Source organism: Siniperca chuatsi, linkage group LG13, assembly GCF_020085105.1.
Source record: "Siniperca chuatsi isolate FFG_IHB_CAS linkage group LG13, ASM2008510v1, whole genome shotgun sequence".
Lineage (NCBI taxonomy): Eukaryota > Metazoa > Chordata > Actinopteri > Centrarchiformes > Sinipercidae > Siniperca > Siniperca chuatsi.
In genome coordinates, this window is record NC_058054.1 from 5,564,884 (window position 1) to 5,580,546 (window position 15,663).

Consider the following 15,663-nt stretch of genomic DNA (forward strand, 5'->3'; position numbering starts at 1 on the left):
CTGCTGAGGTCATGCGTGAGCAACAACAAAACTGTTATACATGGTTACCACATCAGAGTCTTGCACATTTTAATCTCAGCATCACAAGAACACAGTTTTGGGTATGTATGTCGAGATCACAACATAATTTCTTTATCATCACAAAAAAAAAGCCACACCGCCTGCTTCAGCTGCTCTCATCAACATGCAAATCTGTCCTGCTACAATCACACTCAACCCTCCTTCATCTGAACAGCCACTAAAACAGCTGGATATGGCAGTAATTACGGCTTTTAAAGCCACTTTTTACTCGGTGGAGAGGAAGCAGAGGTGAATAACTGAGAGATTTAAGTCATCGAAATGGTCAACATGTGGAGGAGAGAAGCAGAATCAATCAAGGACGAATGATGATGGATGGATCTGATCTCAGCAGGGTCCATGTTTCCTATTTCTGTTTCACTATGGTGAGCATCAGGCTTCATTGTTGTCTGTTAATGTATCCTATAAATCGAGCTGACCTGCACCATTCAGTCGTAGATTTGCAAAAAACAACAACAAACAAAGGCAAAGAGACTCAAATAAAGTTTGAATTGTTCATCTGTAGTAACTCCATATGTAGTTCTGCACAGGCTGAATCCATCGACCTGTAAAACAAATGTTGTGCATTCATTCTACACACAAATACATCCTCATGCATATACCAGTGATAACCAGTAATATTAGACGAGCTCTGTCTACCCTTACTGAAAAGGAGAAGGTTGCTTACGCTTCAAAAACCTCCATGTTTCATCTGCTGGGTTGCACATCTTTCACATTGTTTCAGTTGGGGCTCATTCAATCAACATTGTTTGATGCGTGTTATTTTAATAGTTAAATATTAGTATTAGCAGCTTTTATTTTGCGGCACTGTTGTTCTGTCAGTTGGACCACCACTTTGGTCACAAACAACTCAACAACTATAGGATCGATTGCCACAACATTTTGTACAGACATTCATGGTCCCCAGAGGATGAATCCTACTGACTTTGGTGATCCCCTGACTTTTCCTCTAGTGCCACCAGCAGGTCAAAGTTTTCACTTATCCTGTGAAATATCGCAACATCTACTGGATGGACTGAATTTGTCCATTGCTTTGTTTTACAACCAAAGTCTTGCAGAACTAATGACATTCCCATCAGCCTCAGCGTGTGTGTTTAGTGCTAATTAGCAAATGTTAGCATGCTAACATGCTAAACTAAGATGGTGAACATGGTAAACACCAGTATTAATTAGTATTTTCACTGTGAGCATGTTTGCACGTTGACCTTAGCATTTAGCTACTTCACTGTGCCAAAGTACAACCTAACAGAGGTGCTCGCATGGCTGTAAACTCTTAGTCTTGTTTAAGAACAAATCATTATCTTTTATAAAACACATTTTCTTGTAAAATGTCTTAATAGATGAAGGATAAAGACTTCCTTTAATTAGGCCTGTATGATACACTTAACCTATTACAGATTGTTTTAAATCATTATTTATTGTTTCTGCAATAACATTGACATATGTAGGACGTAGTGAGCAAGTATGTAAGTACGTAGCTACTTATGTGAAATACAAAAATAAAGTCTGTAGCACTGTGCCTTTATATGAAGGACCAATAATGTGTTCAATATTAAATAATTAAGTAATAAGTAATTATGAAATAATCACATGAATAAATTGTGTAAAATATATAAATGAGACAATAATTTGTGAAATGTTTTAAGAAATAATCAAAACTCAACTAATGGTGACAGGACACTGCTGTCATGAAAAGTGACAGCATGAAATTAAATAATAATGAGTTGGGTTTGAATAATTGCTTCAATTATCTCACAAATTGTTGGTTCATTTATATATTTTACACAATTTATTCACATTTATTTATTTTATAACGTATTTTTAATTTATTTAATATCGAACACTTTGGGGTTCCAGATATTTACACTTATTACTCAGTAATAGATTACAATATTGGTATTTGTATGAACTCATTTCAATATGCATATTAAATATGCATACATACACATAGGATAGATGTGCTGGGCTGGACAATTTCGGCTGATAGTTTTCATTATTAACAAACACTACTGGCACAGAAAACACGTAGGAGGAAATACAAAGTGGCCTTCGCTGACCATTTTAGCACTTAAATGTAGTTTAAAGAGGTGCACGTAAGGTACAGTATGTCATAGCCCTCTATAAACCAAGGCAGACAGCACAGACTGTTAGTACAGCGTCATTTCATCACAGAGGCGGCTCTGCGGGTTCCATCACGGTGCAAATCGAAGAGAACCAAAGAAGTGATCTGCATATAATCCCATGAGCTGCATGAATGCCACTGCAGCACATCAAAGGTTTTTCAAAGGTTACCCTAGAATGATATATTCAAGTTTTCTTCTGGAGGAAATGGAGCTTTGTCCCTGTGGTATTTATCATCCTAATCAAACGTATTAACTGTACACTGCAGATGAGACTGAATCCCATTTAAATTCCAGTTAGCAGCAGATTAGTTGATCCTTGTGATGCTGGAGTTTTCTTCATTGAGTCTTTGATATCATTGATGATGCTGAAGATGTCTGTTATCAGCTTCACATTTTCTCTCTGATCACAATCAATACGAGGGGAGATTTAAATGAATCAAACGGGGATCACTGATCTGAGGCAGTTGAATCATCTGAGTGTTTAAACAGGCAGAGAGGCTAAGTGGCTCTTCACAGAGAATCACTTTGACGTCCTCTGCTCCTGGATGCTTCACAGCTTTACATATTTCCCTCATCTCTGGTCTGCAGAATGTTAACAGCCATCAGAAATGTCAGTACTGACAGATGTGTGTCCTCCCACACTACGGTTTGAAGTATTAAAAATAAAAGATGCAAATATATGTAAATTGTCCTGGTTGTTGGGGAAGTCTTTGCTGTGTGTCAGCTTCATTTAACAAAGAAATAAAAGAGCTCAGTGGTTTCATTTTTTTTAAAACGAATCCTACTTCAACAAATGTGAATTTTCTTTCATTTTGTTGTAGATTCACATGTCAACTTTCTGTAGCGGCCTTCAGACATGTAAATTGGTTCACAAGCTCCAACTGCACAATTAAAGTGTCTCCTGTTAACATTGATTCATTTGATGAATCATCTGTAAAGAGGAAAAACCTCCAGCTACAATGAAAAACATGATCTTTTGAAAAAAGCATATAGTTATTTATTTTCATCAAACAGGATTTTGTTGATAACCAAACAACCAGAATATGGGTATATATGGGATATTTATATGGCAAGTCACTCACACTCACAACACCAACAAAACAGTTACACTGAACAACTTTAAACCAGTGCATTGTCAGAGAGTAAATACACCACTGTCTGTCAAAAAAAAAATCACTCCATAAAGGATAAGGCTGTCGTTATTCTATATTATTTTTCTTATTGTCAACAAATCTGTGTGTTAATCATAGAATCTGACTTCCTTAACCCATCTGTGACCCATTGGTTCCTACTGAAGATGTAAATATGAGATGTAAAAGAAGGTCACAAATATATAGTTTCTTTTCTTTTTTTTTTAAACGGCTCAATATTTCCCTAAAACAGCTGAGCAAACATTACTCAAACAGGAGTGAACAGTGCATTTGTTCGGGACTATTTTCAGCAGTGGATTAATACACATTTGGTGTGTATTTAAAACAGCAGGATGTTGTATGTGGGACTGACTCAAAATAAACTAGTTTGTGTGTTCATGCTAATGAAAGAACATGTCACCCAATGCAACAGTGTGGCTAACTGCAGTGTTTTTTTAAGAATATTTTTTGGACAACAAAGGAGCTCAGTGGCACACAGTGGAATAAGCTACATATATCAGTGTTGGCTGCACAGACAATACTTGCTAGTAGGGGCAATTAATTGTTTGTTTTGACAGTTTGACAATAATGAGACAGGAGTTGATGGTACAAATGCATCTTTTGAATAAACTGTGTGAACTTGGATCTAATAAACTTACTAAATGACAGTTAGCAAGCAGTTAGCAAGCTCATTATCTCGGAGAGTGTTTTTCCTCCTTCAAAAACTCCTTTATTTCATGAAATGATGTAGAATCCAGAGAACACAATATCGGCGGGAATAAATGGTCCAGTACATAGAAAATAGAAAGACGCTCTGACAGCTATTGTGACTGACTAGTGCTAGCAGGTTCCTAACTGATTAGCCTGTTAGCGGTTAGCTCAGTCACAATAGTTTACCAACTAGCCATGTGAGTAGTCCCCACGTCAGCAAGCCTCTAGAACCAAACATTTCATGAAGACGCGTGGTTGATTTGCGTTTATCTTGAGATGCATTTATCTTTTAAATGTCCGATTAACCAAAATGTTCAAAGTACAGGAGCGAGGTTCAAATGTAAAACTGTTGTGATATTCTTGTTCTGTTGCCTGAAAATGGTTTGACAAAACATAAAAGTTCACAGTGACACTATACTGAGGCTGAAGGTCACATTTAATTTAGCTGTATTTTTATGCAGTGTCCTCCAGCTGCGCTCAGTCTGCAAGAATATTAGCCTGTCAAGGTTACCTGTTGAGTTCCTCTCAGCAATCAAGTGCTGAACTGCAGTCAGTTTTGCTGCAGGATGAAGGACAGTCACTACGTTTTCTTCATCCAAAGAATGAACTCTCTGGAATCAAGGATGTGGCAAAGACAACAATATGTGGCCTTAGCTGTTGTGAGATGGGGAAAAAAAGAAAACACAAACAAAGAGATGAATAATGCACTTTGAAGTTTTAGCAACTTTTGTCATTAAAATCCCATCTGTGGTTTGGGGACTCGGAGAGAGACAGGGTGGTGTGTGTTTGATAAACAGCTGCTGTCGATCCTCTTTCTGCTTCTCATCCTCCCTCTATCAGCAGCACTCTTTACACATGAGCTGAATTAACACATGGGGGGATTTGCTTCATTTTCAAGTGTTAATATCAGGCTGTTTTCATTACATCCATGTCTGCTTGACTCAGCCTCTCGGATTATCTTTCTGTCTCATTCTGCTCATCTCTCTGCTTTCCATCGAGTCACAATCCACCTGTCAGACAGAAGCAGATTAGCATTTCAAAAACACATTAACTGTCTCTGCGTGCAGTGAACAAGGTGACAGACAGCCACAGTGTTGTAGAGTCTATGCTGCTGTCAAAGTTAAAAGCTTTACTGTTCAGAGACATTTAGAGAGCTGGGAGAGGAAGTTCCCAGCAGGCGGCGTGCAGCTGGGAGGAGAAAACTTTTATAATAGAGTGAACAACCAGTACAAGTCTTTTATGAAAAGCTTGCAAACTATAGGAAACTAAAAACGTTCAATGCTCATGGATGTATTGTTGTTCCCTGCATTTGTTAAAATGGAAAGAACCAACAAGAGAAAAGAAAGAACTAAGTAAAAGAAAAATAAAGAAGTGAAAATAAATTGGAAAATTAATCCCTACTGTATAAAATGTCTCCATGTCTCTCGACCAGTAGCTGCCGGACTGCACGCGTACCATTTCTCAAACAGTACAAATGCCCTATGTGCTCATGGCAATGTGCGTGATTGGAGTGAGAAAAACTATGTTCACTTTGAAGATGCCACTTGTTAACGCCAAAATTCTGTGGTAGCACGTTGTTGCTGGAAGAAAATCACTCATGAAAATGTTTAATTCATGTGCTGACCAGAGTTAGAAAATCATCAAACAATGTCCTGGTATTTGGTGGATGTATACAGGCTGCAAGGACTTGGACAATGCTGGCAAATTTTCCAAGTGTACAAGCTCCCACAGGTTTCCCTTAAACGGGCTTTGAGGCTGTACAGCCTCTAAAGAGTGCATGTTGTTACTCCCCTAAAGCACTGCTCACAACAAAAAGGATTTACACATGAACAAACCACCAAACACAAACTCTTACAGAAGTACTCTTCCTGAGGACCTAATTACAGGTCAAACATTTCAATTTCAGGTTAAGCAAACATCCATCCATTATCCTCATAGAAAAAGGCATCAGCCAAATGACTCCAGTCACGATTCCAAACACCTTGATGTGTTTGAATACTCTAAATCAACAAAAATCAGTTTCCCTTATTTGCAACCTTTCAATATGACAGAGTGACATAGTTAGAGATTGCTGTAGACATTACTTCCACATTTACATTTTTGAATATTTACAGTTTTTGAAACAAGGATATCAACACCTTCTACCAAGTCCAGCATGTTGCCTGTTTGTATCAGTATGTAGATTATTTACAGTGAAAGACAAAACTGTGCACACTCGTCCTTTTTTACTTTCCATATTCTGTGGAGCCAGAGCCTCCAGCAAAGTGTCTGAGTGGCTCTGAGTGCAGTGTAAAGTCCTGAGGAGTGGCAGGACACCCCCGTCTGCGACCTCCGCTCAAAAAACCCACCAGTTCATCAGGTCATCAGGCCTCCAGTTAAATGAAATACTCCTTTGGGTTTTCATCAGAGACATTCTGGGAGTCAGCCTGGTTGTTGTAAGGGAAATCTTGACTGTCCTCCTGTTTGACTCCCTTCACTTCCTGGTTTCGATATGTCTCTTTTCTCCGGTAGAGGAATCTGGCAGTTATCGCCAGGCCAGTCACAATCACAAAGATCACCACTGCTATGACACCTGCAAGGTAAAAGACATTTACTCTGCCATATTCAGACATTTGGGGAAAATTTATTTGTTTGATTTCTTACCGGGAGTTTGATGAGAAGACTAATATCAATTTCATTTTTAGTACAGGTGTGACGTGTTTAGCCTAGCTTAGGACAAATACTGCAGCAGTGGGAAAAGGCTAGCCAGGATCCATAAAAAAGTGCTTGCCAACAACTAAAAGCTGTCATATTTGCAGGTTTTATCATGTGTATCATTTCTACTTTTGGCGAAGCTAGCTATTTTCCCCTGCTCGCAGTCTTTTTGCTAAGCTAGGCTAAACACGTTCTGTTTAATGAGACCTGAAACTCAACAGATCAGTAAGTGATCATGGTGTCTGCTTTCATTTTTGTCAGATTACATGAAGGTGCTGTGGTAATGCACTTCAAATCATTTGAATTTACTGCTACTTTATCAGACAACAATAACTTATATTTGATAACAATAAGAATTACCTGATTTATACTAATTTAAAATCTCAGAAAATAGACTGAACCCTAAGGTTGTGTGGAAGGTGGGATAAAAAGCTATATAATATAAAAAGCTTAGAGGGTAGTAAGTAAAGTCTTGCAGTAAAACAGCTCAAACATATGATGACATGATGTGGAACTATAAACCTGTCTGAAACTAACTGAGCAGAGTCCATATTGTAACGCAGCTGTGATATTTTGATGTGTGTTCATCTCTCTGAATCCTGGAAAGCCTTGTTGCTTGCTGACTGACACGCTGACTTTCTGTAAAGTAAATCTATCACAGTGGACTTTGGTCACAGAGCTTTCTGAAACTAACTTCTGCCCATCTCTGCCTCCCCTGGGTATGTGAGTAGTTTTGCCCCGCAGTCTGGTTGTTCCACTAATCTAACTTCAACACACAGTGAGCATAATTTCACACATTTGGACTCTTCTTTTCAGCACATTTCATTATCCAGAGAAAGTTTCATCTAATTGGAATTCCAAAATACAGCTGAAATCAATTTCGCACTTTAGTTTGCATTTGAAGAGAGTGTGAAAGTTTCTCCATCAGCAAGTCATTTCAGCGGAGGTTTAATTAGTTCAGCTGTCCTTTGTGCACTGAGACACAGAGTCAGGGATTTAATGGACACTTTTAAATGACTTTTGACTCTCACTTTTTTTCTATCCACACGCTTACAGGAACAGATTCAATCAATCATCACTTTGAATCAATCTGACCAGGCAAAAGAGTAAAAATGAAAAAAAAAAACTTTTTAGTTTTGATGGAATTTTTTTGCCCATCACATCACCTTTGCTGGCTTTCAGCAGAATATCGCTCATCAATGAAATATTGAGTGTAATCTCTGACTGACAGTTAGGGGAAGTCCAATATAAACATAATAAAACAATGTGAAACAGGTGACAGTACCTCCAATCAGAGCCGAGTCAGTCCTGATGGCATTGACTAAAGGTTGACCTGAACCCACTGAACCAGACTGGTCTACAGCAGAGAAAGAGAGAGGTAGAAGAAATGAAAGGTAGGAAGATAGAAGAGAAAAGGTGAGATGAAAATTAGAAAACCAAGGGGCACCAAGAATTAGAAGAGGAGATGTCGAGAAGAATAACAGAAAAGATGTAAAGGAGATGTGGAGATGAGAAAATATGACGAAAAAAATAAACGGGTCAGAATAGGAAAAAAAAGACAAGGAGAGAAATTCTGAGACAACATCACACTATCATCATTCAGAGCAGACAGGGAATACAGCAGCAGCTCTCTAAAGGACTCTATTAAAGCAACATGAGGCTGGATGAAAACAAGACCAAAGGTAAGAAATGCTAGTGGAAACTCCCCTCTGTGGTTCAAATTAATTATCTCATCAAGCACATTGCCATAAGTCTCCTCAACAAGGTGTACATACGTAATGAGCCCATTTTACAGTTTGAAATAGCAAGAGCAGATACACACACAGAAACAAAGGGTAAGTAAAGGGAATGGCATACATACTTTCATTTTCAGGGACACAGTTCAACATCTAATTTGGGTTTTTATTTTTGTCAGCCTTTTAGCCAACCTACTATTACATATTTACCAAAACATAATGTTAAAAATGGTCAGCAATTATTGGGCATTTAAGGCAAAGAGAAGGGCAGTGACATTTAAAATGAGAAGGCAGAATATCCTCTGAATAACGTTTTTTTGGGGGGTTTCACACTTTTCTCATGTCGTGTTGTCAAATATTAATGCATGAATGCAGCTCCAATCTGCTGTGAACAACCATAGGTGATTCATATGGCTAGGTGATTCTTTCCATTCTTGCATTCATTATGGGGGGGAAAAATTGGGCTTCTTTTGAACAACCAAATTTATAGCCATTGCCTCCAAATTGCAGTGAACACAGTAGACTACACATGGCAGCTGGATTATATACACAGATACCCAGAGACAAACCAAACTTACGGGACGTGGGTAAGGCAAGAGCACGGAGACATCTGTGTCACTTGGTCCACTTTAATGTCCGCTTCAACAGCAAACGTGTTACATCACTACACCGATTTACATCATATCAATCCGCCAATCTTAACCATCACTAACATTACAGGCAAGGTGCACCATATTATGTAGTTCCCGATCTAAACTAAAGAATAGAACTACCATTTACCATTAATTAAATTAAGCAAATCTCTCAATAAACCTGAGAAGGTAATCTCCAAAATAAATCTTCACAGAACTAAATCTCATTTTACAATAATGTTGCTCCGCAACTGCTGGATGTGTAAATAAGCAACTGTTTGCTAACAAGTTCGGCGTATCAACGTGAAAGGTGATATGTCAATGTTGTGTTCAAAACTTGTTTCTGCTGCCGCCAAGTGGCCAAAAAAATGTGTTAATGCAGGTTTAAGTTTGTGGTAATTTGAATAATCACAATTGTATTTGGGAACACAATAAAAACCGAAATAACTTTTGACATGGGCACATTATTGGGTAATAATGCAGAACCCACCTTAGTTGATACTCGTTTAGTTGGAATTAATTAAATGACCAGAAACCAACAGTCTCTCTCTCTCGCTCAAAACCTAACACGGCAGAGGCGGATTGCCGCCCACCATTGAGTCTGGTTCTGCCTCTTAAAAGGAAGTTTTTTCTTGCCACTGTCGCCAAGTGCTTGCTCGTGGTGGGATTTGTTGGGTCTCTGTAAATAATAATACAAAGAGTACGGTCTAGACCTGCTCTATAGGAAAAGTGCAATGAGATAACTTCTGTTATGAATTGGCGCTATTTAAATAAATAAAATTAATAATAACACTGTGAACCTGGGACCTGTGGGGCCCCTGGGTGTCTGCTACCTCAGGGCAGTTGCCTGCTTTGCCCGGTTGGTAATCCAGCCTTGTTTATGGCCTGAAGGATGAGAACAAGTCGGCCTAGCACAAACAGCAGTTCAAGAAACTGGCAACCAACACAAACCACTGCTCAGCCAAAAATAACAAGAATACATAGGAAAAGTCAGCTGGAAGACTGGTTGTAGACTCATGTGCTGTGGTGGAAGACTGGATGAATCCTAGAACAGAAAATTGAACCTAGACAGTAAGAAATTGTCACTTTACAGTAAATCCTAAGAATGATTTTTTACCACTCTGCCCAATGCACTAGTTGATGTTGAAAATTACACAACTACAATCTCACCTGCAGATAGCCAAAGGATACATTTAAAATTTTTTACACACTAAACTACAAACCTGACTCCTCCCCTCTTACCTGACAGGTTACGTGTGTTCTCTGCAGCGTAGGGATTGGCCGAAGCCAAGGACCCACAGTTGGACTGGACTAAAGGTCCGGTGATGATGACAGGGCTGGTGTCTGGGTGGAGCAGAGCAGCTTTCAGAGGACTGATGGAGTTGAAGTGAACCACTGAGAGGCAACCGGTAAAACCGAGAGACGCCAACCTGGCCAGGTCTGGATCCATCTCATCAGACTCTGGAGAGAGAAGGATGACAGGAAGGCTTTGACCAATTCAACAGCGTTGCTTTTGTCTTGTATAGTTTTAAAATTGGTCTGATTCTTAAAATCAGTGAGGGCAGATAGTTTTCTCTTTTGACAACCATGCAATCCACTTTTCAGACTTCTTCTCTCTTGTCAGTTATTTAGCTGAAAAATAGTTTAACTTACTAATACAAATTAAGACCAGTTACCTTGAAACAAGTTGAACAATCTAATGCAAATAAAAGATTACTTATCTTTAATAAAAAATAATATTTAATCATCCTGAAATTGGATTTTTAAAAACGTCTTTTTTGACATGTGTTCCAAGAGACCATACCAAACTGGAAGAAGGAATAGTTTTCTTAAAACAAAAGCAGTTGTCAATTGTTTCCCATAAACTCAATTTATTTCTATAATTTTCTAGAATCATGTGACAATTTCTTAAAAGAATAGTTCAACCTTCTGGGAAATACGCTTAGATGAGAAGATCGATACTATTACTTTAGCACAAAGACTGAAAACAGGGGAAAGCGGCTAGCCAGGTCCAAAGGTAACAAAATGCGCCTACCAGCACCTCTAAAGCTAAATGTTATATCTCAATTGTTTAATCCGTACAAAAACAAGTGGAGATATTTTATCCCATGGGCAGATTTTGCTTTAAGATTTGAGAGCTGAATGAGAAATGAAACACTTTTTTAGGATGGGTGTTTTTTGCAATGTGGTTTTCAGAGCACAGGTTAATTAACTGGAACCTTGAGTGTTAAAGAAAGAGCTCAGAAATAAAACTTTATTTATCGGTATCAGTGATTGAACTTTTAACCTTTCGTTTAGAGGCTGAACTCTCAGCCGGTTGAATGACTCGCCCAATAATCCACAATACACACTGACAGGTTCATTGACTCTGCTTCATATTTCCCTGTTATCAGAGTAGGACAATAGTGGCAGCCCATTGAATCTAATGATTAGCACACACACATAACCTCACACACACCCTCATTACAGTAGACAGACTGTCAATAACTCAGCTTCCAGTCTGCATCCATCACTCCACAAGACAGATGTGCACTTTCGCCTCTATCTGTTTTATTGACTTAAATGCCTTCATCATTCACCTCCACTCCTTCACAGCAGTGTAAACAGCAGCTGTGAAATCTGACATTGCCGCTGTAAACAGCTGCATCAGTGTCTGTTCAGATGACTGAGAGGTGACTGTGGTTTTACCAGAACACATCTGCATGTTGATGAGAGCAGCAGGAAACATTACTGCAGCCTGTAAGCTCCTCTCAGCTGATACACTATTCACTACCCCCCCCCCCTCTGTCTCTCTGTATTCCTTCCAGGTCCATCAGTAAGGCTGATGGATGACAGGGTTGGTAGGAAACAACAGAAAATCCACTTTCCTGCTGCTTTTCTGATCCTGATGTGACTCTCTGCTGCCTCTGGTTTGACAGAGGGTAGGGCTGGTCACATGATGACATGACGGGGTTAAAACGCACTGAGTTCTGAGTACTGGAGCTTTACATCCAAAAAGACTTTGTATTACGTGGTCCATATGATATGTGTGGTTTGCTATGACATGGATTTTGCATTATTGTACATTTAGTTGCTTTGAGTTATTTAACAACAGATATGAGTGTTTAACAGCAGAAACCAACCGCCAACATTGTGAAATGAAGCTGCCAATGACGAATCTGTTCTAAATATAGAAGATATTTTATCATTTCCATGCTCACAATGCAAGTAATTACATTTTTTAGCACTGGCAGTGGAAATGAAAAAATAAAAAATAATGAATACCCACATAACACATATTCCTACACGCATGTGCTCTGTGACTGCAGCATGCGGCCTCTCAGCCCCTCATGTTATTAACAGCTTACATCTCAGTCTGTCTCTGATGGAGCCACTCACAGAGAACATGAATAAGTCACGTAAGAGCCAATTAAGGTCTCGCTCCAACTCTGTTAAAGGTCCCTGCCCAGGGCTACAGACAGGAGCTCAATGAGGATGTGGTTTAACCCTCCCATAGGGTGAGGTTTTTTCTTACAGGCTTAAAATAAGTGCGGGTGCGTTACAGGAAAGAATAGTTCTGGTTTAACTCGACCCTGCACTCACTAAACGATGCTAAACATATCCATAATTGTTTCTAGAAGCTGTCTAACACGTTTCTCTCGTTGTAATGATAGAAAGTGAATGGTGCTACACATGATATTCACAACAACTAATCAATCATGCGTCAAGCTCTTCTAGGTTTGTTTTGACAGCTAACTTGAAACCAGCACTGGTCCAGCACAATTGGAGTAAACTGCACAAAGTTGGGAAGAAAACAAGCATTTTATAATGAGATTCTTATCTGGGTTTGCATTATTATTTTAAGTTACTGATTTATATTATTTTCACCCATTTTAAAAATATTAACACTGATAAATCACTGGATTCATTTCAATAAAAACTTGAAAACAATGTTATTATACAGTCATTCTCACTAGAGAATTTGAGCAACACTATAAAATGGCAGATGCACTAAATAGTGAACTACCAGTTAAAAATGAAGGATTCTGGACACAGCCTTTGTCACAAGCAGATAATTAACTTAACATAGAATTGCTAACATGTCTGCTTTAGCCATTGAATGAGTGTGAGGCCTATTAGCAGCAACACACTTCAGCTACCATGTTAGCTAGCTTATGTTTTGTAGCTGGCTAACCTTATAATATTAAGCTACAGCCATCTAAAGCCATCTACAGGCAAGAAACACATGCCTTTCTAAACAAAGAAAAATGACACATTTGATTCGATTTGATCCATATATTTATATTTTGTCTTGTGTAGAAGTTAAATGTGTGGTCTAGTTTAGATTAAAGATACCAGTTTTTACATTTTGCCTCACTCATATTCAGATAACTTGAAAAATACTGTATTTGCATTTGGTGCAAACAGCTGAAGCTACATTTATTTCTATAAATATTCCTAAACTGTGTTTCAGATGAGTCCAAACGTCTTAAAGCTGTTATTCAAATGAGTGTAAGTCTGAGTGCTCTCTAACTAAAAAGGCCTTGTCTCTGCTTTTACTGCCTCCTCACTTACCGTGCACTCTGCCCAACTCCAACGACTTGATGGCGCTGAATTCTCCGTCAGATGTCAGATTAAATTCTTCTCTGGTGTTTTGGTCGATCTGAAAGAGGAAAAGTAATTAATTAAATTCATTTTGGGGACATTGTGTAGCATTTTAAAATGTCTAACCTTGATGACTCCTAGCAGTAGATATCTTATATACAAAGATGAAATTTTGACCTGAGGATAGCACAAGAGAAAAGCTCATGGAGAGTCCAAGATGGGAATGGTTCAACCCGTGGGGAGCGTAAATGTGCTCCAGAAACAATAGGATTTATCTTTTGAGGCCCAAAACACACCCACTTTTATGTAAATCTGTTGTAAATAGTTTTTGAGATATCTTTCTCCAGACTAAACTGTCTCCTTATGTCTTTAGAATATGCTTCTAAAGCTATAATGATTCAACATGATGGAAACTGATAAGATGAGATGCACCTAATTTTTCACTGGAGCCACACAACACAGTGAATCAGGAAGCTGCACCCATACAAGACGAGGTCACCTTGTATTTCATCTCAGGGTGTTGATAATTATACAAACATTCAGGCTGCTGGCTCCTGGTTAGATTAACTTAACCTCATATATCATCTTAGGCTGTTAACAAGATAAGACATTCAGTAGATCCAGATACGATTACAACGCTTCATATTTCATCTGAAGTGTCTTCAAATGTGTAGTTTGTCCCTCCTGCCCTGCCGTAGCTGCATCCAGGACAGCAGCTGCTGGTGGCTGAACTGAGAGTAAAGTGCTGACTGGGGCTTTAGTTTATAGAGGAATATCACAATACTGTACCACAGTACACACAGGGAGTAGATGGGACTGCCTGCGTATGCATTTGTATGTGTGTCATTGTATTTGTCCTTGAGATCTGCGCCTCATTTGGCAAACACAGAAAAAGGTTAATGTATGGCAGCTTTACACCTTGTCTACTCTGGCTGCATAATGAAAGCAGCACATCAGCAACACAAAAGCAGCAGCTGCATTTTTACTTTTACACTTGCAGTCCAATACACAGTGTATGAACTTGCATGCGTAAGTCGAAAGAAAACAGACTTGAAGCCCATGCCCATGTTGCAGCACTTTAAGCCCTCCTTTTTAGCATTCATAAGCAGTACATAAACATTTAATAAATGGTTTATAACATACTATAATGTACAGACATAAGTGTTCATTAATGTATTTGTCAACTATAACTCCTCGTGTGGGCACCCATAAGTGGAGGCCAGTGTGTAAACAGATAATGACAAAATAGTAAGAAATAGATGTTTTAATATAAAAGATGTCTTCATAGAACTTATAATTGCTGACAAATAATGTAGATTAATAAACACTTAAAATGTCCTTATATCTGCGTATATACAGTTCTGTTTGTATACTGCTTATGACTGCTAAATAGGGGAACTTAAAGGAGCAGTATGTGGGACTTAGTAGCATCTAGCGGTAAAATTGCAGTCTGCAAGCATTTGAATACCGCTCGCCTCATGTTCCAAGCGTGTAGGAGACATTACATTGGCCGCGAAACTTGCAAAAAGCGCAAACAGCCCTATCTAGAGCCAGTGTTTAGTTTGTCCGATCTGGGCTACTGTAGAAACATGGCGGTACAACATGGCAGCCGGCATGGAAGGGGACCCGCTCCCTCTGTAGATATAAACAGCGTATTCTAAGGTAACGAAAACACAACAATTCTTATTTTCAGGTGATTATACAGTAATGAAAACATACTTATGAATATAAATTCCTTTAAAGTAAAGTGTTTCAAAGAGGTTCCAAAGAGTTGTGCGGCTGGCGTAGGCAGATATATTGATTAAAATTGAAGCGTACTGGTTCAGTCAGACAGACGCAATCCAGGTGAAAGTACATGTGACTGAAACATGTCCTGTATAGACAAGGTTGCGATAGACCATACTCATACTAACAGGATACATTTCTTGCCCAAAAAAGGGCAACAAGCAGAGAAATCTCTATAATCCATCATAGA

The 15,663-nt window shown here is 38.7% G+C and overlaps 1 protein-coding gene across 3 annotated transcripts in view; it reads right to left on the reverse strand.

The window, feature by feature from the left end:
- The window catches only part of LOC122887348 (contactin-associated protein-like 4), a 149,467-nt gene that overhangs the window by 35,673 nt on the left and 98,131 nt on the right, over positions 1–15,663 (reverse strand). For 2 of the 3 annotated variants that reach the window (XR_006380517.1, XR_006380516.1), the window contains exons 22-25: positions 13,659–13,746; positions 10,347–10,565; positions 8,022–8,093; positions 4,554–6,614 (exon numbers count right to left, since the gene is read on the reverse strand). Coding sequence is in view for 1 of the 3 variants with exons in the window: in XM_044220446.1 (XP_044076381.1) it covers positions 6,418–6,614; positions 8,022–8,093; positions 10,347–10,565; positions 13,659–13,746 (576 nt within the window). In the remaining 2 variants the exon portion in view is untranslated. Of the gene's footprint in view, positions 1–3,175; positions 6,615–8,021; positions 8,094–10,346; positions 10,566–13,658; positions 13,747–15,663 lie in introns of those variants that run through there. The other variant, XM_044220446.1, reaches the window with a different exon arrangement.